This window comes from Salmo salar, chromosome ssa10 (assembly GCF_905237065.1).
Source record: "Salmo salar chromosome ssa10, Ssal_v3.1, whole genome shotgun sequence".
Lineage (NCBI taxonomy): Eukaryota > Metazoa > Chordata > Actinopteri > Salmoniformes > Salmonidae > Salmo > Salmo salar.
In genome coordinates, this window is record NC_059451.1 from 75,000,247 (window position 1) to 75,021,646 (window position 21,400).

Here is a 21,400-nt window from a genome sequence, read left to right on the forward strand (position 1 = left end):
AGGCCCCAGTGACAAATTATATTTAACCTATAATGTAAAAATAACTAAAATAATAAGTGACAATAAGAATAATACAAAATAATTATGCATTTTATTTGTATAGCACTATTTTAACAACACCACGTGTATGCTATACATAGGCTTAAGCCTAACAGGATACTGTTTAGTGTGTATTTTTAGCTTCTTGGCTGTGCGTAGGCATGGTCTAAAGTTTGCGGGGAGAAAAGCACATTCTCATGTTTAGTTCTTATAAATTCGAACTTTTTAATGAAAACTGGCATACACGTTTTGGGGTATATGTTGTACGTATGCAATGTTTATAAATGAGCCCCCCCAGGGCTCCAGCTATGCATTTTGTTTGCTAACTTGCTAGGTAAGTGGCTCGTTTGCAAGATCAAGCTTCTTGGTTACAACAGAGACAATCAACCTCCTCCTGGATTAAGATCGCTGCTGCCTAAATTGTTCTGTGTGTTTTTTTATGTTTGGAAAGAAATCGCTTGTGTCCACTGCGGGTAATACCGTATACCCCGGTATGGTACAGGAACTGTATGATCATCTGGATACCGCCCAACCCTAGTGTGTTCGTGTTTCTTGACCTTCACTCTGCAAGGCAGAATCTCTCACAGTTATAAGGCAGACTGGCTTTTTTTCTCTCTAGTCTATGGTCTGCTCTGACCTCCCCTTTAAAAGCCTGCACTGGAGCCGTATCCACAGTGTCTCAGGGTAGAGAATTGGTCATAAGTCTGAGAGTAGACGTTTTACTCCTACTCTTATGGCTAAAAATAAAAGCTATTCATGAAGCCCTTTTAGTCGTAAGAGTCCTACCTATTCAACAGATATTCAGGAGAGCTCGAGCTGTCCTAACCAGTTAGGTTACCAGCAGGTGTCTTGATGATTGGCAGAGAGTCAGTGGGTCCTGCTCCATAGACAGGCAATACTGTATGATTCAGTGCAATAGGCCCATCGCATTATTAAAAAAAAAAAGATTAGGCAAAGTGTTCATGTCAGGTGAAAATTATAGGCCGTTAAATGTTTTACCATTGCAACATTTGGTTCACCTTGGTTTTCTGTAGCGTGCTACAGAGTTCACAGCTGGCAATTCCTACTCACGATTGGTTATTCCCCATGATTGGCAACAACGTCACCACAATCTTTCCTTTACGTACCTCCAACTGCCCTGATTACGAGCCCAGTTCAACTTTTATGGGTTGATTTTACTCCTGGATCAGATTTTCTCTGAGCAGCGTTTTAATATCATCCTGAAAACGTACTCTGAGCCAAGAGGTTTTTTGTTGTTGTCCTAAAACGGGTTTTAACAGGATTCCTAGGACCTTTTCTGAGACGCTTGATCTCCCCTTTAAACACCAAGCCCTGTAGAGACTGTTGGTGAATCACGGTAGTATTGCTACTATGGGGCCTGTGGCTCACCTTAATAACATTTTAATTGGATGACACTTAACCCCTGCCGCCAGGACAACTCCTCTATCAATCAGCTTGAATAAATTACCCTTTCCTTGGCACCGCAGAAGCTGAGGAGCCCTGCAGATTTACACAGACCCTCAGTGAATTGTAAATGAAAGAAAATTGGAAAGAAAGTGCCTTTAAAATCCATTTAATTATAATGTATAAAAACACACCGCTTTAGGTGATTGTGTCACAGCAAGTGCTTTGGATTTGGTTGTTTTAATTCTCAATACGCTGTTGGAACCTGAAGGGAAAGCTGAAGCGTGGTACTTTGAAAGCCCTCTGGAAATGAAGTGTACTAAATACTATTGCCCTGTGTTGGGGTTTGTCACCTTGGCAACCATAATTCAACTCCTCCACACTCCAGCCCGACAATTGTACAACACCATAGGCAAGTCAATAGTGCCTCATTTGCAAGGACACTTTATGGGATGTGAAAATTGGCTACTCTCATACCATTGAACTCATGCATCTAATGTCATCATTGTGGTGGACATCTGGCTTACTAAACCTGCGTTCCAATTTCTGTGATGATATGCCCAAACGTTTCTGAACGCAAGACCTCTCCTCTCCTCAGAGGGGGAACCTGACTGCTCTGCTGTGTGGAGAGGAGGGGCTGGTGCGCTCCCTGGAACAGTTCCTCCTACATGGCTTCAAGTCCTCCCGCTTATTCCAAAGGAGTGTGTTCATATGGGACTTTGTGGGTAAGTGGGTGTGTGTGTGCACGTGGACAGACTATGTGGATTGTAGTAATGTCAGTCCATATAACTTGTCTCAATCTAGTGGCTGGTTAGTACAAGTTCACTTTTACATTATTCATTGTTAGTGCAACACAGCATGATTCATCCAGTACAGTAAACAGCCTCATCTTTGCCTTCAAACAGTTCTTTTCTAGAACAGTACTTACACTTACTGAAATCATAGAACGACTTCTCAATTTGGCCGACTCCTTAGCTCAGATCCTTATTCCATAGTTATCCAAGGGTCATCCTTGCAATAGAAATAAAATTACTAGAATTCTAGTGTAGGAATAGTAATTATTTTTCTATGAACCCTGTCCTTCTAATGTGTTACCTGCTCTGCACCTCTCCCCCACAGAGAAGGTGGTGGTTTCCATGGAGATGGCAGATCAAATGGGTGACTTGCGGGGGTCAACGGAACTGTGTGACTCTCTGTGTCACTATGCCAATGCCATCAACGCCTCGCCGCGGAACATCGGCAAGGAGGGCAAGTTCCAGCTGCTGGTCTGCCTGGGAGTCAGGTGAGAGGTCAAAGTTGAAAGTTCAAACGGCAATGGAGATGGTAGGGGCCAGGAGGATGTAACGTCACATCACAAAACATTCAGATATACTGTAAATATATTTAGTATGTTAGGTTCTAATTTTCAGAGTTCAAACTCAACGGACGCTATGAAAGCTTAACCAAGTTTATTCTTCCCAGAGGGTCAATACAGCTGTATTAGACAAAAACCTTTTCACACAAGCACTGATATTTAACCCTTCCTCCAAGGCTGAGTGTCCACTTACACATCTGTACAAACATTGTCTTTACTGCTAGGCAGGACACTTAAGTGATACGGGCCATAAACTTTTCTTTCTTCCTTAATAACGTGACCTGAGCTGATCTCGAACCCCCCCCTCCTTCATCACGAATCCACGGTTCTCTCCCCTTATCAGTGCATGCCACATGTGATCGCTTTCCCTACACAGCACATTCCAAGCTTAATTGCACACACTATATACCTTCCTCCTACAGATAACTATTAACTTCTGGTGTAGACCCTCTAAACCTAAGCAATCAATATTTCAATAGGATACCTGATATAATGTAAACGTTATACCCTCTCTCCCTCAGTGACATGAATAAGTATATTTCATATTCTCAGAACCCAACAAGTAGAACAGATATGACTGTCATGCAGAATAGGGAATCATTTCAGCTCTGATCATCATATTTCTATCTGCGTGTTCAGAACGCTGCATCCCTCAGAATTAACCCCAGTTGAGACCCCACTTGTGCAGGTGGGACTTGGATAGATGCATTCGAACAAGGCCTTCTAATGAAAATCGGAACGTCACCCCTGCCCTCTGGTGGTTGTGTTAATTGTGTCAGAGTTACACACTTTCCCTCCCCCTGAAGCCCCTGAGCGCTCCTCAGACAGAGTGGCTTGCAGCAGGACTGGGCCCGTATCCACACAAAGTAGAAGATTGGTCGTATGTGCTGAGAATAAACATTTTACTCTTATGAGTAAAAATAAAAGCTTTAATCATAAGTCACCCCTAGTCGACAGATATTTAGGACACCTCATGAGCTGTCCTAACCAGTTAAGAGTTACCAGCACGTGTCTTGATAATAGAGAAATGCAGCGAGTCAGTGGTTCCTGCACCACATGTACTGTAATTTCCGGACTATTAAGCGCACCTGAATATAAGCCGCACCCACTGAATGAAACATTATTTTTTTTTGAACATAAATAAGCCGCACATGTCTATAAGCCGCAGGTGCCTACCGGTACATTGAAACAAATTAACTTTACACAGGCTTTAACGAAACACGGCTTGTAACAAAAATAAATAGGCTTTAACGAAACACGGCTTGTAACAAAAAATACAAAATTTGCAGTAAGCTTTAGTTGTCTTTTTGCACTGAGTCAATTCCTCACGCTGCTGTTTCCAACGTCTTATCGACTCATTAAGACCAAGCTCCCGTGCAGCAGCTCTATTTCCTTTTCCAACAGCCAGATCAATCGCCTTCAACTTGAAAGCTTTATCATATGCATTTCTCCGTGTCTTTGCCATGATGAGGGTGACAAAATGACTACCGTAATCAGAATGATGGGAAGTTTGAGAGCACTCGATTTAATCTAAACAGTAAACAAAAAAGTTGTTTGACCTTAACCCGTTCGGCAATTTCATTGGTCTAATGAAAGCTTCATGCCGCCAAAAAACTGAGCATGTCACAGAATGTGTTTTTTTGGAGAAAAAAAAAATTCAAGCGGGAAAAATCCATATATTAGCCACGTCATTGTTTAAGCCGCGAGGTTCAAAGCCTGGGAAAAAAGTTGCGGCTTATAGTCCGGAATTTACGGTAATTGCTTTGGAGTAGTTAAAAATAATGTTTTGATAATTCTATATGGTAGGCCGTCATTGTAAATAAGAATTCGTTCTTAACCGACTTGCCTAGTGAAATAAAGGTTAAATTAATACAACATTTAGAAAATGTCAACATTTTAAATACATCAATAACCTAGATGTGTATGCAACCTTTGACAATGATTTCACATGCTATACCTAAATACTTATAACAAATAGGCTAATAAATCAACATTTTGATTATTTAATTACATTTACATTACATTTACATTTAAGTCATTTAGCAGACGCTCTTATCCAGAGCGACTTACAAATTGGTGCATTCACCTTATGATATCCAGTGGAACAACCACTTTACAATTACCTACATTGTTATTTCAAGTTGTCCCTTTGGAGCGCAATATCACATTGTATGAGTTGGCTCAGAGTTTGCCTGGGCAGTCTTAACATCATCCTTAAACCTAGCTCTGAGCTTGGAGTTTTCTTTAGTCTTAAAACAGGTTTTATCAGGATTCCTAGGACCTTTTCTGAGAGGCTTTGTGGATACGGGCCCTGGTCTCCAAGGCCCAGGGGTGGCACTATACAGTTTTCACTGGGGGTAGGTAAGGAGTAGCTTGGTCCATGCATACGAGTGCTTGCAATATATGGTACATGCGTGTATGTGCAAGGGCTATTCTAGAGGGGGCTTCAGCACAGTCTTGCCCCTTCCTGGAGCTGCCAAGGCCTCACAGTCACCGACCTGACTCGTTTACATCACACAATGTTATTTCGGTGAGGATTTCGGACTGTAAGTGGTCTGAGGTGCTTTGTTTTGACATAGTACTCTCCTGTATATTGTATCTACATTTTCCTGAGATGGACCACCTAGCTAGTAAATTACCACTACTGGAAGAAGCATCAAATAAAACCCATATCAAATGAGCTCACTTAATTGATGCTGTTGAATTTTAAATAAAATGCCTAACTTGAATCTGAGGACCTAGTCAACAGCTCCGGGTACAAGTTGCCTCTATAGGCACAGATTTAGGATCAGCGTCCTCTCGCCAATTCCAATCCTTAACCATTATAGCATAAATGCAAAACTTTGCTTAGATCAGTTGCCTTAGGGCCACTTTGTCCTTATCAGAGTAATCACGGGGTGTATTTAGAGAGGTGGAACATTCAGAACATTGCAGATAGAAATGTAATGAATAGAGCTGACATGATCCCTCTATTTCACATGGTAGGCAATCAGATTTGTTTTACACAATGTCTGAACGTTAGGTAGCATTGCGCCCTCTTGAACAGGCCTGTGGAGAAAGTTATGATTTGACCTTTGACCCTCTGTGTTGGCAGGGACCAGCTGCTGCCCCAGTGGCTCCCCTTGTTGGCCGAGTCCCACCTGACGGCTCGTCTCTACGAGGAGTCGGCTTTGGTCCAGGACCGCGCCGCCGTCAACTCCCTCTCCCGCATCCTCCATACCCTCCACGAGTTCCCCATCACCCTGGAGACGGCCCTCATTAAGGGGGTTGACCTCTAACCCCACCGCCGCTGAGGACACTGGGATATGGAGTTTTACCCCTATTCACAGAATGCACAACGTACACAGGGTAGCAGGACCTCAACAGAGTCGAGTGACTGCTAGGGCTGGCACAATTACCGTATAACCGTGTAACTGACGGTTATGGATGAAGACTGTCATGAAAATAAAATCACCTTCATAACCATTTAAATTATGATCATGTTTTTTGGGGGGGTGGAATGAACAGCTGACGGGACGGCTGGGCATTTGTGCGGTTGCGTCGGTTTCTGCTGTAACATGGATTCTACAACGGTGAAACTTTGTTGCTCCTTGGTGAAACAAGCAGGATGTTGTAGCAAACTAGTATTCGGTTGCCTAGGCAACTCCCCCCTCCCTGCAGCAGCAGTCAGGAGAAAGAAAATGTGCGTCTTTAAAGCGGCAATCTGCGGTTGAAACGATAAAAAAAAAAGCGCCCCTGCTTTGGTATAAAGCTAAGGGATGGGGCTGGAGAAATGTAACCACTCTCAAATTCATAAACAGAGCTATGGATGCAAAGACTGACCATCCATGATGTCAGAATTATAGTTTTAACCATGTTTTAGGCTAAAGTGTTTGTTTAGAGTTACTTTGTTTACAAACATTGGAGTAAAACAAGCTTATATTTTAGGTTCTGATGGCGTATAACATTTGAACTAAATGAGGCATTTGTAAGTTATATTCTTCAAGAATCAATGGGTACATATCACTCAATCACAAGTCCCAAAATGAATGTAGCAACTGCAGATTGCCCCTTAAAAAAATTAAAAATCGATCATTTGTTTTGCTATTCATATGGTTATATAACGGTGACAGCGGTTATTTGGCTGACTAATTACCGTCATCCAAAATGACATGACCGTCACAGCCCTAACGACTGCCTCTCACTGTGTCCTCTTCTTCCTTTCTGCACCGATCTGAGAAGACTTGACAGTTGTAAGTAAGCAGTGTGGCACAAAGCTCGTCATTGGATCATCACCTCTTCAATCCCGTCCGATCTAGTGTAGAGGAAGGAAAGGAGACAGTGACAGGAAGTTACTTGAAGCCGAAGTCACACGAAGCAATCTGAATGCAATTTTTTTTATGCTTGCAACAAAGTCGCGTCTGGGTTGCCCAATGTGGCAACCCACAAAAATGGCCAGCAACTTAGTTGCATTGCAATCGCAAGTGCTAGAAATCGATCTTATTTCACAAACTGACTGTATGCAATGTCCAATCAGTGAGCTACAAGACTTGTCATATCGTTCTGTTCGGGACTCAGATGTCACTTGCAACCAGGGTTGGGTATGTTTCTTTCTAAATGTAATCTGTTAGTTACTAGTTACCTGTCCAAAATGTAAGGGTAAAATAACTTGGATTACCCAAACTCCATAATGTAATCTGATTACTTTCTCGCTGATTAAAGTTATATGTATTTTATTTTTTTATCCGATTACATGTAATAAATTACTCCCCATGCAACCCTGCTTGCAACTTACGTCTACAACAGAAATTGCGTCCTAATTGCTTTGTGCGACACAGGCTTTAGACTATTGAGACACAGCCAGCAGGGCTGGTCAAAACTAGACAGCTGAACTCTCATGAAAAGAGGAAGTTATTTGTGGGTGGTGTCTGGGAGGGGAAGGAACCCAGAAACAAGCCACTGCCAACCGGCAGCTTCTGCAGGCCTATATTGCCACAGCACAGCAGGCCTACTGCCTTGTCCACTAAAGAAGTCAATGTCATACATACTGTACATACACACAGAAGAAAACAACATGTTTTCTTCTTTCTTTTCCTCTTATGCTTATCTACACTGTGATCTGTCTCTAGGAGGAGTGAGGCGGAGTGATTCCCTTTTACTCAACCAGCTTTGATGTCTCAGCTCACACCGTGAAGAACAAGGGAGGAGAAAAGAGAAAAGAGTTGTGGTGGTAGTGATGGTCATGAACTTTGACCTGCCCACCAGGCCTACTTTGAATCCTATTGCTGTTATGCTTTCCCTGGGAATATAAACCTGACAAATGCATGCATGGCCATATCAGGGGTGTATTCACTAGGAACCAAACGGGCCGAAACGAGGAGGGACGAACTTGTCCAATAAACGCTAATTTCCGCTACCGTTTTCAATGGTATGCACTAATGAATACACCCCTGTTTTTCTCTCTCTGTGGTGTATTCTCTAGACACAGTTTTTCTGCCTGCCAATCATGTGTATTTTTATGGCATTGTGAATGGATTAATTTAGGATAGTTACTCTGCTCAAAAGCTGGTGTACATGTTTGTCCTCCAAATCTTGGTAACACTTTGTAATATCTTTCATGAAAAAAAAAACATCAAATGCTTTATAAAGTATCAATGTTATAAAATATTATGCTTATAATGGCTTACAAATAACACTTACATTTATAAATTGTTTAGTAATGGCCTCCCGAGTGGCGCGGTGGTCTAAGGTACTGCATTGCAGTGCTAGCTGTGCCACTAGAGATCCTGGTTTGAGTCCAGGCTCTGTCCCAGCCGGCCATGAGCGGGAGACCCATGGGGCGGCGCACAATTGGCCCAGCATTGGCCGGGTTAGGGGAGGGTTTGGCTGGCAGGGATGTTCTTGTCCCATTGCACTCTAGTGACTCCTGTGGCGGGCTGGGTGCAAAGCACGCTTCTGAGTTAAGCAGGCATTGTGTCAAGAAGCAGTGATGTTCGGCTGGGTTATGTTTCGGAGGATGCACGGCTCTCCACCTTCGCCTCTTCCAAGTCTGTACGGGAGTTGCAGAGATGGGACAAGACTGTAACTACCAATTGGATACCACGAGATTGGGGAGAAAAAGGGGTAAACAAATATATTAAAATGTTTATGAATGCCTATTCATGAAAGTTGATATAAAGTGTTACCAAAAACTCATGTAATTTTCTCTTGAAATTGTCTCTGTGCAACAGTTGCCTAGTCCTGTACATTGGAAGTTTTATTTTACCTACTGAAGCCATAAGCGGCACGACTCTTAATGTTCCCTGACTTATTGATCTGTGTTGTTCGATTCACTGTTTGCCTCCGGGGTCATTCTGGTTTTGCTGACAAATATAGGTTAGTGAAATATTGAAAATGGTCTTGTGTTAAATGAACATTTTGTTCACACAGCTTTTTTTTTTTTTACTGTGAATGTTTGTTTATTTGAACGTCGCCTAGTAAATAGTTGTCAGTCATCCAATGTTACAATATACATTGTTACTTACAATAGACTTGTGAAAACAATCGGTCAACAAGTAGAAAAGTGTTTTCTGCATTTTCTGATCGTAATATCATGTTGCTTATTTAATCGTAATTGCTAGGTCAAAACACTGAGTACAGAAATAAGCTTCATATTGTATTGATATTACATGCGCTTTTTTTGTTGACAAGGTCCCAAGATACTGTCTCGTGCGCTGTCCTGCAAGCACTATCCTTAGTCAAAGCCACAATGTCCAAGTCTACTAATATTACCTGAAAATAGATATTAGGGTAAGCAATAATGTATTATTGTTACTTTGAATATTTATGAAACGTGTCATTAAAGATTAAAGTCTAAGATAAACTATTTGCTTTGTTTGTCAGGTGATATGATTCCATAAGATAAGACTCCATAAGATAAATAGCCATATGCAAGGACACTATAGCTGAGTTACAGTAATAGGCAATTAAGAAATGTCTGAGAATGGAATTACATTGTAAAATGTATGGATTCACATAAGGCATAAAGCTTAAGTTACAAAGCATTAACAAGCATTACAAGGCATCATTCTAAGCATGGTCAGAGAGAGAGAGAGAGAGAGAGAGCTAGAGAGAGAGAAAAAGATAGCATGGCTTTTGCCCATAGGTCATGGGAGAGGAAGAGGGAAGAGAGTGTAGGTATCTCACCACAGCAAGTCAAGAACAAAAGGAAAAGAACAATGAATCTTACACCCTTTTTATAAGCATCTCATTTGTTGACCAATAGTTTTACTGTAAAGTTAATCTCTAATTAGATATCAGACATACATGATGTAATCACAAAAGAACCTCTGCTTCTCAGAGGTGTGACAATGGGGGTTGGGGAGATCAACACAGAAAAGGCTGAATTCCTGAAAAGAAAAAATATTTTGCATAGAGTGTAGATAAATGTAAGAGTCACTTCGGGGGCTGCCCTACAACAGTACAGATGCAAACCGGTAAAAACGTTGTGCAGGTGAGTTGGAAACCAAAAGGGCTTATATGAAAACCCCACCACAAAAATGCAATATAAGTACAAGAAAGGTATGCTCAATCAGATAAGCAAAGCATACTAATTATTATTTGTGTATGTTTACTCAGTAAACACATTTACTCAGTAAACATGAAAATATATGTTCGTGCTGGTGTGAGTTAGACTACATGGAGGGGGTTAAATCAAATCAAATTTGTCATATGCTTCGTGAACAACATGTGTAGACTAACAGTGAAATGCTTACTTCAACAATGCAAAAACGTAAAAAATAAAATAAAATAAAAAAATAATAAGGAATAAATACACAATGAGTAAGATAGCTTGGCTATGTACAAGGGGTACCAGTACCGAGTTAATGTGCAGGGGTACGAGGTACAGTTGAAGTCGGAAGTTTACATACACCTTAGCCAAATACATTTAAACTCAGTTTTTCACAATTCCTGACATTTAATCCAAGTAAAAATTCCCTGTCTTAGGTCAGTTAGGATCACCACTTTATTTTTAGAATGTGAAATGTCAGAATAATAGTAGAGAGAATTATTTATTTATTTCAGCTTTAATTTCTTTCATCACATTCCCAGTGGGTCAGAAGTTTACATACACTCAATTGGTATTTGGTAGCATTGCCATTCAATTGTTTAACTTGGGTCAAACGATTCGGGTAGCCTTCCACAAGCTTCCCACAATAAGTTGGGTGAATTTTGGCCCATTCCTCCTGACAGAGCTGGTGTAACTGAGTCAGGTTTGTAGGCCTCCTTGCTCGCACATGCTTTTTCAGTTCTGCCCACAAATTGTCTATAAGATTGAGGTCAGGGCTTTGTGATGGCCACTCCAATACCTTGACTTTGTTGTCCTTAAGCAATTTTGCCACAACTGTGGAACTATGCTTGGGGTCATTGTCCATTTTGAAGACCCATTTGCGACCAAGCTTTAACTTCCTGACTGATGTCTTGAGATGTTGCTTCGATATATCCACATAATTTTCAATTCCTCATGATGCCATCTATTTTGTGAAGTGTACCAGTCCCTCCTGCAGCAAAGCACCCCCACAACATGATGCTGCCCCTCCCGTGCTTCCCGGTTGGGATGGTGTTCTTTGGCTTGCAAGCCTCCCCCTTTTACCTCCAAACATAACAATGGTCATTATGGCCAAACAGTTGTATTTTTGTTTCATCAGACCAGAGGACATTTCGCCAAAAAGTACCATCTTTGTCCCCATGTGCAGTTGCAAACCGTAGTCTGGCTTTTTTATAGCGGTTTTGGAGCTGTGGCTTCTTCCTTGCTGAGCGGCCTTTCAGGTTATGTCGATATAGGACTCGTTTTACTGTGGATATAGATACTTTTGTACCCATTTCCTCCAGCATCTTCACAAGGTCCTTTGCTGTTGTTCTGGGATTGATTTTCACTTTTCGCACCAAAGTACGTTCATCTCTAGGAGACAGAAGGAGTCTCCTTCCTAAGCGGTATGATGGCTGCGTGGTCCCATGGTGTTTATACTTGCGTACTATTGTTTGTACAGATGAACGTGGTACCTTCAGGCGTTTGGAAATTGCTCCCAAGTATGAACCAGACTTGTGGAGGTCTACAATTTTCTTTCTGAGGTCTTGGCTGATTTCTTTTGATTTTCCCATGATGTCAAGCAAAGAGGCACTGAGTTTGAAGGTAGGCCTTGAAATACATCCACAGGTACACCTCCAATTGACTCAAATGATGTCAACTAGCCTATCAGAAGCTTCTAAAGCCATGACATATTTTTCTGGAATTTTCCAAGCTGTTTAAAGACACAGTCAACTTTGTGTATGTAAACTTCTGACCCACTGGAATTGTGATACAGTGAATTATAAGTGAAATAATCTGTCTGTAAAAAAATGTCTTGTGTCATGCACAAAGTAGATGTCCTAACCGACTTGCCAAAACTATAGTTTGTTAACAAGAAATTTGTGGAGTGGTTGAAAACGAGTTTGAATGACTCCAACCTAGGTGTATGTAAACTTCCGACTTCAACTGTATATAGTTTGCACCACCAATATTTACATGCTAAAATCACCTCTGCTTTTACTCAAGTATGACAATTGGGTACCTTTTCCACCACTGGAAAGTGGTCAAAAATGTCAGAATAAAGTATACCTGTTTTAGCCACATTACTCAAAGAATTTGTAAAAAATATTATCAATAAGGGTGGCAGATGAACTGGTCACTCTTATGGGCTTGTAGATGAGGGGATATGCCTCTACAGGATCGGTGGGTCCCCCGTGGGACGGTTGAGCTAACGTAGGCTAATGCGATTAGCATGAGTTTGTAAGTAACAAGAACAATTCCCAGGACATAGACATATCTGATATTGGCAGAATGCTTAAATTATTGTTAATCTACCTGCACTGTCCAATTTACAGTAGCTATTACAGTGAAAGAATACCATGCTATTGTTTGAGGAGAGTGCACAGTTATGAACTTGAAAAGTTATTAATAAACCAATTAGGCACATTTGGGCAGTCTTGATACAACAGTTTGAACAGAAATGCAATGGTTCTTTGGATCAGTCTAAAACTTTGTACATACACTGCTGCCATCTAGTGGCCAAAATCTAAATTGCGCCTGGGCTGGAATAATATATTATGGCCTTTCTCTTGCATTTCAAAGATGATTGTACAACAACAACAAAAATACCAAAAAAACACGTTTTTTTTCTTTGTATTATCTTTTACCAGATCTAATGTGTTATATTCTCCTACATTCATTTTACATTTCCACAAACTTCAAAGTGTTTCCTTTCAAATGGTATCAAGAATATGCATATCCTTGCTTCAGGTCCTGAGCTACAGGCAGTTAGAGTTGGGTATGTCATTTTAGGAGAACATTTTTTGAAAGGGCCGGATCCTTAAGAGGTTTTTAAATAGCTGGAGTAAAAATAAGTTGTGTATTTTTTTTAAATTACTGCACTTTTGGAACTAGGAACACAAGCGTTTCGCTACACCCGCATACCAATACAATTTGATTTTGATTTGATAAAAAGTCAGATGTCAGTGAGTGGTTCTCACTTTGAAATAAATGTATGTTGGAGTTACACAGCTACACGAGTCCTTGTCCACTAAACGAGACCTAGTCCAGTTACTAATGTTTTGTTATAACGGCCATTACTCAAGCGACTGCATTTTAACAAGCCATCTGGCGTTCCATAGTAAAAGATTGTCTCCGCCTCTTTGCTTACATTCTTCAACGTGCCATAGCAACGAAAGACGAGCCCCCTGTTCCCGCGCAATGTTCCCATCCTTATAACGCCAGCAGAGCGCAAACGCTATGAAACGTCAGCCGTTTATGCAAATCAGGTTGATTGAAGAAAATCAGAAAATGGAGGCGTGGATGGAGCGCAGGCGCACTGAGTCCACAACTACCAAGTCCCATACACAGCGAGCTAGACATCAACACGAGAGAACGGTATCCGATGCTGTGGAATTGTGAAGAGTAGTTAGGCTACATTGTAACGACTCGTGTTCAAGGTTATTACTTTGTATCAGCTACGTTCGACTTGCATTTAAGGTAAGGATTGTGTTGGCTATTGTTCAGGTCGAGGCTTCTCAAAATGTGCAACATTTTTTTGTGTCAGTTTGCTTGGCTATTGTAGGCTTCAAAACAAGCAAGCTCCGAGTTGTTTTGGCCACTTGAGAAGGCGAACAATTAACGATTTTCACAGTTCGAGAAACAGAATTAATTGGCCTATAAGCCTAGCCTATTTATTCGTTTAACCTTTTTAAAAATATATATATACCGGATTTAATAGGCTAGTTTAAATGGGAATGAAACGATTGCAGCAATATGCCTGTTTGTTGACTTCTGATGGTGAACTAAATAAACACAGTCTGCAACATATCAAAAATGGGTGAACAGCAGATTTAGGCCTACTCATTTTATCCTCTTTATTTCGAGTTATATAGTCTCTTCCCGATTAATTCATTTTTAGTTGTGATTCTTAATAGGTGGATTCCTGAGCCTTTCGTGTACACTTAGTTTGCGATGTTGAAATGTGCATGTTCCGCTATTTATTCGACTGCTTACTGAAGTAAGTAATACCCAAGTTCGAGACCCCATCATGCCTGCCTTCCTACCCGAGATGGTGCGCTTTCAACACGCGGGCGATTGCTCTGTCAACACGGATGCATCTATCACAAAACAAGTAGTAGCCTAACCAAATGATAGCCACGAACTGAAAATCATAGCAAGATTAAACCACACTTTTAAAATAATTTATGTAGACCTACGTTGTCACAGTTAAAAGCCGAAGCTTTGAACTTCGTGCGCATTTGGTGTTTGGAGTTGCACTGGCCAGTGACGCGACGTCGCCTGAATAACAATGTGTAGCCTAAAGATCACATTACACGACTATTCCAAAGCCAAATTGTCTCGCTTTAGAGAGGACTATGTTCTTTTTATGTAAACAGTTTGATAATGCGGTTGTGTCAATGACATAATCGAGTTTATGGACTCAGACGGTGGGTTGAAACGTTCAGTTAAAATGGGTGCGCATATGAGGCTGTTCTTGTGCCATGCTTCCTCGTGTAAGTGGGCGGGGGACGTATCGATTTACAGTAGTCTTTCTTCGGTGCTAAGGTTGTTTTTCCATCACGACCGACTCATTTCGTTTTTAAACATAGGTCGTTTTTAATGACAAACGATGTTAGTCGGTTTTACAACTTCAAAATCCTAAATATTACGCGCATAATAGCACATCACAAGCTCCATTCCTCCCTCACACACACACACACACACCTCCTGGCCCCCTCCTCCACCCCCCCCCCCACGGGCCCCCTCCTCCACACACACACCCCCTGGCCTCCTCCTCCACACACACACACACCCCCTGGCCTCCTCCTCCACACACACACACACCCCCTGGCCTCCTCCTCCACACACACACACCCCCTGGCCTCCTCCTCCACACACACACACCCCCCTGGCCTCCTCCTCCACACACACACCCCCTGGCCTCCTCCGCTCACACACCCCTTGGCCTCCACACACACACCCCCTCTCCGCCTTTGAAGTCTGTTGCCATGTAGAGTTACGTCACGTACTGTATTATCCTGCTACTGTCTGGTTGTGCCACTGCACTGTCAAGAGACCCGAAGGACTGCCACTTATATGGCAAAACAAGTAGACTGTAGGGGGCGCGGCTCACGGTTTTGCCGCATGATTATTTTGAAGGCTTCCACGCATCGTGATAGGGTTTGCATGGCAACATAATATATCCTTCTCCTTTAAATGCAAATGAGAAATAACCCGTTCTTCCACATTTTCTTCACATTTCTTGCACCACGAGGTATTGACACAAGCAGCAGGTCAGATAAACTTAGCTTAGGCCTTGGTTATTTCATTTACTGCGTCGGTGCGTCTGTGTCTTTTAGCGTCAAACCAGAGTTTACAATTTTGTCCTAGCTAAGGATATGTAATATTTGGCCATATCGCTGCGGCAGCTATGCAATGCAAATCTCCGAAGACGATAAGAGCGCGGCAGCAGGGTGACATTATCTGTATGACACGCAGACAGACAGCTGACCTATATTCGCTCCTTTTGGGTCAGGGCATGGCAAGATGCTCACTTTCATCTGCTGCGCGTTATTATTTTTCACCTTTATTTAACGCGCGAGACATCTGAAAAGTATTGCATGTCTATCAACCATTATTACAATAGTTAGCCTATACGGAGGGAAAAAAAGATTGAAATTACCTGTTGTTCCGCTGGTTGGTACACAGGCTGAATCTTTTGCAAATAAATCACTTTTGAACAAAATTGACCATAACCATATCTTATTATAGACCATTCCCTTTCATAATGATTTGTACAATTTTTTTATTTTTTTTTATTTTTATTAAACTGCAAATGCCTTTGCTGTTTTGTGTTTTTGAAAACAGATGTTTGGCTTTCACAAGCCAAAGATGTACCGGAGTTTAGACGGATGTTGCATCTGCCGCGCCAAGTCCTCCAGCTCACGCTTCACCGACAGCAAGCGGTACGAGAATGACTTCACGAGCTGTTTCGGGTAAGCAAGGATTTCTGGCAGTTACCGCGCCCTTATAGCAGATTTCGACATCTATGCATTCTTGCAAAAGTAGAATGACTGCAGGCGTTGTAAAACATAAAAAAAAAAAGAAAAGCTGAGCAGTCAATAAAATATCACACATTGACTTCTGTTTCCATAGCACTCAGTGCATAATTATGCATGGGGCCTGTGCAGCAAATCGGTGGACTGCAGCCTCCAAAACACACTCTGAAAATTAACAAAATATTATTATCCCTAATGAGTGGACAGCTACATGTGAATTACTGTAAAATGGTCAGAAATTGTGTTCCTCCTGGTAAGCTAAATGTAATGTCATTGTGAACATCCATAATATTTACATTGTTCACATGGTCCTGCTTAACCCATATTTCACATGTTTTCCCCACATGTAGATTATGTGAAACTCGGTCTGGAGAAATCTGCAATGCCTGTGTACTCCTGGTGAAACGATGTAAGAAACTCCCAGTGGGGTCTAAGAAAAACTGGAATCACGTAAGCTCCACGTTTTTTTTTGTCTACATCTGCTCCTCACTACTCACCTGCCTGTTGGAAATGGTTAAGAAGGAAAAAAAGTTATGGGAGTGCCTCTCTTCACTTCTCTCTTCACTTTCTTATATCCTATCCTAGGTGGTTGATGCCCGAGGAGGCCCCAGCCTAAAGATTTCCTCCAGGCCAAAGAAACGGAAGTCCCTCTCCAAGAGAGCCATGCCGATCCAGATCAGCCGACTGCAGAAAGAGCTAAAGAGGAACAGTAAGTCCTGTTCAGTGCCCCATAAACATATTAAGGTTTGACCACTTTTAGATCCGTTTTGCTAATTCAGTAATAGATCAATGCAACAGTAAGACCCAATCTCAGTGCTTTTCAGATGTTGAGGCACTGAGTCAGACAATATTTATTTTCATTTCACAAGTACCTTTATAACGTAGCCTAAATTTGTGCATAATCCGGAAGGTTGAGATTTAAACATTGTGCGACATCACCAAACTTAACATACTCCTTCAGTCTATCCAATGATGTACACTACAGTATAGCCTTCTACATCTATGGTTCTACCTCCAGACTCTGATGCCCACAGCACCACGTCCAGTGCCTCCCCGGCCCAGTCTCCCAGCTACAGCAACCCTTCAGATGAGGGCTCCGACACGGAGCTCTCCCCAGGCTCCAGCCGCTCCCCTGTCTTCTCCTTCCTGGACCTCACCTACTGGAAGAGGTAAGGCCGCAGTCCCCTCCAATCAAAACACTGTGTCTGTAATATCCAGCCTGGAAGTGTCCTTGTTCATTTTCACCAGATGCTTTGGTACTCGGATAAGAGAGAAATAGAAAGAAAAAAAGGAAACACGAGCCATCTAAGACTTTGTATTTTATATGCACGTATGCATTCGTCGCTATAACAATAATTTACCAAATCTTGTATGGTCGCATAAACTATCAGTATTACATGAATAATCCCATGTTCCTTTGCTCCTCCTCCAGGCAAAAGGTGTGTTGTGGGATCATCTACAAGGGCCGCTTTGGGGAGGTGCTCATCGACCCTCACCTCTTCAAGCCCTGCTGCCGCAAGAAACGGCAACAGCAGCAGCAGGAGCTGGAGGAGGAAGAAGAAGAAGAAGAGGAGGAGGTTGAGGAGGAGGTTGTGGAAGAGGTAGAAGTGGCGGAGGAGGTGGTGGTGAGGAAGGAAGATGAGGAGGTGAGGTCAAACAGCCAGGAAAGCTCAGAGAGTCCTCAGCTACAGGTCATCATGACAACATCTCAGACCAAAGAGGAGGTTGAGGAGGAAGACTGGCGATATTGCACCACAGTGTGAGCATCTTTGAGGAAGCCTACGGAGTGCTTCTGGTTTACAAGCTCTTACAAGAAGTTACCGCTGATTGCCTTTAGTCAGCGAGCAGCTGAATCCCGTCATTTTGTTTGTTTGGTAACTTATAGACTGACTGAGGCATATGGACTAGTTTTTCCCAATTCATCTGGTCTTGTTGTACTTAGTATTGTCCTGGGTTCGTCTTCATTAGGCTTGGGCATGCAACGGAAAATGTTTGAAAAGGTTTTGCAACGGAAAATGAGCATTTATTATTGGACAAGTCCATGTAGTCCACTCCGTGTTGCAAATCCATTTTCTTCCGTTTGGTGCCTTATGAACACAACCCAGATGTTCGGAAACCTCTCTTGGTGTTTTTCTCCTTGACATAAAATGCTGTAGTTTTGACTGATCGGCAGAATACCTTAATTAACAGGTTACAGCCGTACAGTAGCACTTGTATTATTGTGAAACAAATTCACATTCACACTATTTATCTATTCTGTATATATGGCCTGTATGTATTTCTATATGGGCCGCGGTCGAGAGCCTGTTCACAGCACCAACAGCCAATACACCAGCCTTAATTTAGTGAGGGAAGGCAGTGCTAGTGTTTTGTCAGTGTTGGTACTTAGGGATGATATTAAGGGAAAATGTTCAAATTGAAACTTCATATTCATCATCTCCAGCACCACACCAACATCAGTGTGTAAACTGTGTTTCTTTGTTTTATGTACTCAAAAAGATGCACACCAGAAAATATAATATTATTCATTATCTGGTGTGCATCATGTAATTTTTAACCAATTATGAGTTAGTACTTTTGACCAGATAATGCTCCTGCTCAGACGTTGCATGCATCAACCAATGGTTGCGTGCCATTCTAGCAACTGTGACATCGACTAGCAGATCGCTGTAACATAGGTGGTCCTGTGTGGCTCAATTGGTAGAGCAAGGTGCTTACAATAGCAAATATCATGGGTTCGATTCCCACTGGGGCCACCCACATATAAAAGCGTCTGCTAAATGGCATATGTATAATATGATTATGTGGTTAGCTGATACGTAAAATACCTATCCAGGTGTAAGATCTGGCAGGTGTCAACAACGCCTGGGCAGAGGAATGCGTCCAATTTCAAACGTGTTTCCCGAATGATGTCCTCATCCTTTTGTTACAACAAAATATAGAAATGGGCTGTTTTTTATATACAGTATGTTGATGTTTGGGTGGTGGAGATGACTATGAAGTTGAAAATGGTGAAATGTCCCTTTTTGTAAGGCAATAGTTAGTGCTAGATAGGTAGTTTGAGTTTTCTCCTGCTTATTATGTTAACGTTTGCAATGGAGGCCTACGGTTATCAAAATGAAGTAAAGCAACACTAGTGTGCTTTGCATAAATGCCGAAGAAAAAACCCTTCTCATCCAAAAGAGCTGTAGATCAGATGCATGTGTCAAATAAGCTATTTCATGGCCTTAAAAGCATATTACTCTTATTTTAAATCTTGCTCTTATTTTCCAGACCCAATGCCCCAAAGTATTTTTTATTTATATATTATATAAAAAAATGTCTTCACCATATTATAAATCAGCAAATACAATAGTAACCTGTTCAGATCGTGAACTATTCCTCCTGGAGGCCAATCTGGATACCTTTTTTTGTTTATTACTGTCAATAATGGGACATGATTATGTCATTACCACACACAGTGGATCTACTTCAACAACTTCGACCTGCATTGAAATAACCCACATGAGCACAACTTGATCTGTTGTCAAAACCAGTGGGTTTTTTTTATTCTGGGGAATTGTTATTTTCTTTTCTTTTATATTCTATTTTTCTTTTGTCGGCAGGACTTCCGTATAATTTAAACTTCATGATACATATGTCAATTCTATTGATCGTTATTTAATTATTTTATACTTTTGAGGACTTACTATCATGTTCAAACTTAGGATTCATCATTACTTGGTTAGTTAAGCAACTACGATATACTAGCCTACATTGTCAAACAAAAACCAAAGCACACTTAAATTCATTCAATTTCAAATGCAAAACAGGTTATTTAGGCATTTTATTTGTAAATTGAGTGGTATAAGAAGGACACTAAAATCAGTTTTTAATTATCCATACTATAGGGAAGATTGTATGTATGTATATGGACATATTTCAATGGGGGTTGAGGGCTTTCTAATTAAATGTTAATTTATTTCATATTGACTCGGTACTGGTACTTCCTGTATACTGTTATAGCTATGTTATTTTCTACTCCCTATATACAGCCATGTTTATTTTATTTGTTATTTACTGTATTTATTCCTCATCACTATTTAATTTTTTTTCTTATATTTTATCTCTGCATTGTTGGAAAAGGATCCATAAATAAGCATTTCACTGTTCGTTTGCACATGTTGTCTGCGAAGTATGTGACTAATAAACTTCGATTTTGTATTTGTGCATTTTCCCCATGTGACTATTCTGATGCTGGTTTCTCACTATGTAATAACTTAGATTTCACATTTAAAGTTTGTTAGTTCTGTGATATGGTTAGCATTTAATGTTGTTCTTAAGCAATCAGTCTAGTCTGAAATTCACAATTAACAGTATTTGTGAATTATTGGGGAAAATACTCATTTTTATTTGATCAACATTAATGTGTAGTAATTTATTCTGTAATATACTGTACAAGAATCTGATTGGACCTGTATCTTTGTATCAGGTATCCAGCCTGTTGAACTATGAACTTCAGTGATTTTTTTTTTTTTGAGGTAGCCTATATTCCAATTTTACTTTCCTCTCATCTTTGCCCTGTAATGTTGCATATGACCTGCAAGTTGAATCTTCGCTTTAGTGCTTCATGCATGTATTGTAGCTATGCAATTGCATTTATTTACCAAGTTAGATCTAGACAAAGCAATGTTTTGTGTTTTATACATGATGTACTTTTTTTGTACTAGTCTTTCAATAAAAGTAATTTGTGATTTTGAGTCAGAATCTTCTGTTTTGCTAAAAACCTTGGACTTTTATCCTGTTTTGGGGTAGTTTATAACCACTCCCAAGTAAAGCGTCCTCCCTCCCGGACAAAGCTGGGCCAATTGTGAGTCACCCTATGGGACTCCCGGCTGGTTGTGACACAGCCTGGGATCAAACCCGGGTCTGTAGTTAGGCCTAAAGCACTGCGATGCAGTACATTCAGGCGTTTGGACATTTTTTCAGGTGATGTGTGTGTGACGTAGTGTACATAAAAATACCTTTTGCTGTAAA

General features: G+C 41.1%; 2 protein-coding genes across 6 annotated transcripts in view; both read left to right on the top strand.

The window, feature by feature from the left end:
* Nucleotides 1-9,641, top strand: part of LOC106561058 (DENN domain-containing protein 5B) — a 49,801-nt gene extending 40,160 nt beyond the window's left edge. For 2 of the 3 annotated variants that reach the window (XM_014124664.2, XM_045688087.1), the window contains exons 19-21: nt 2,042-2,168; nt 2,563-2,725; nt 5,892-9,641. In XM_014124664.2, the coding sequence (XP_013980139.2) occupies nt 2,042-2,168; nt 2,563-2,725; nt 5,892-6,075 (474 nt within the window). In that variant the 3' untranslated portion in view covers nt 6,076-9,641. The remainder of the gene's footprint in view (nt 1-2,041; nt 2,169-2,562; nt 2,726-5,891) is intronic. The other variant, XR_006756994.1, reaches the window with a different exon arrangement.
* A 3,982-nt stretch (nt 9,642-13,623) lies between these two features.
* On the top strand, nt 13,624-21,123 carry LOC106561069 (SIN3-HDAC complex-associated factor). 3 transcript variants are annotated; one of them, XM_014124688.2, is made up of 6 exons: nt 13,624-13,823; nt 16,194-16,321; nt 16,735-16,834; nt 16,970-17,093; nt 17,403-17,553; nt 17,817-21,123. In XM_014124688.2, the coding sequence occupies exons 2-6, from the start codon at nt 16,194-16,196 to the stop codon at nt 18,145-18,147; spliced, it is 834 nt and encodes a 277-aa protein (XP_013980163.1). In that variant the 5' UTR covers nt 13,624-13,823; the 3' UTR covers nt 18,148-21,123. The 3 variants fall into 3 exon arrangements, with proteins under 3 accessions (XP_013980163.1, XP_045544052.1, XP_013980164.1); XM_045688096.1 differs by lacking the exon at nt 13,624-13,823 and adding an exon at nt 15,462-15,619; XM_014124689.2 differs by lacking the exon at nt 13,624-13,823 and adding an exon at nt 15,651-16,022.
* Nucleotides 21,124-21,400: the final 277 nt, after the last annotated feature.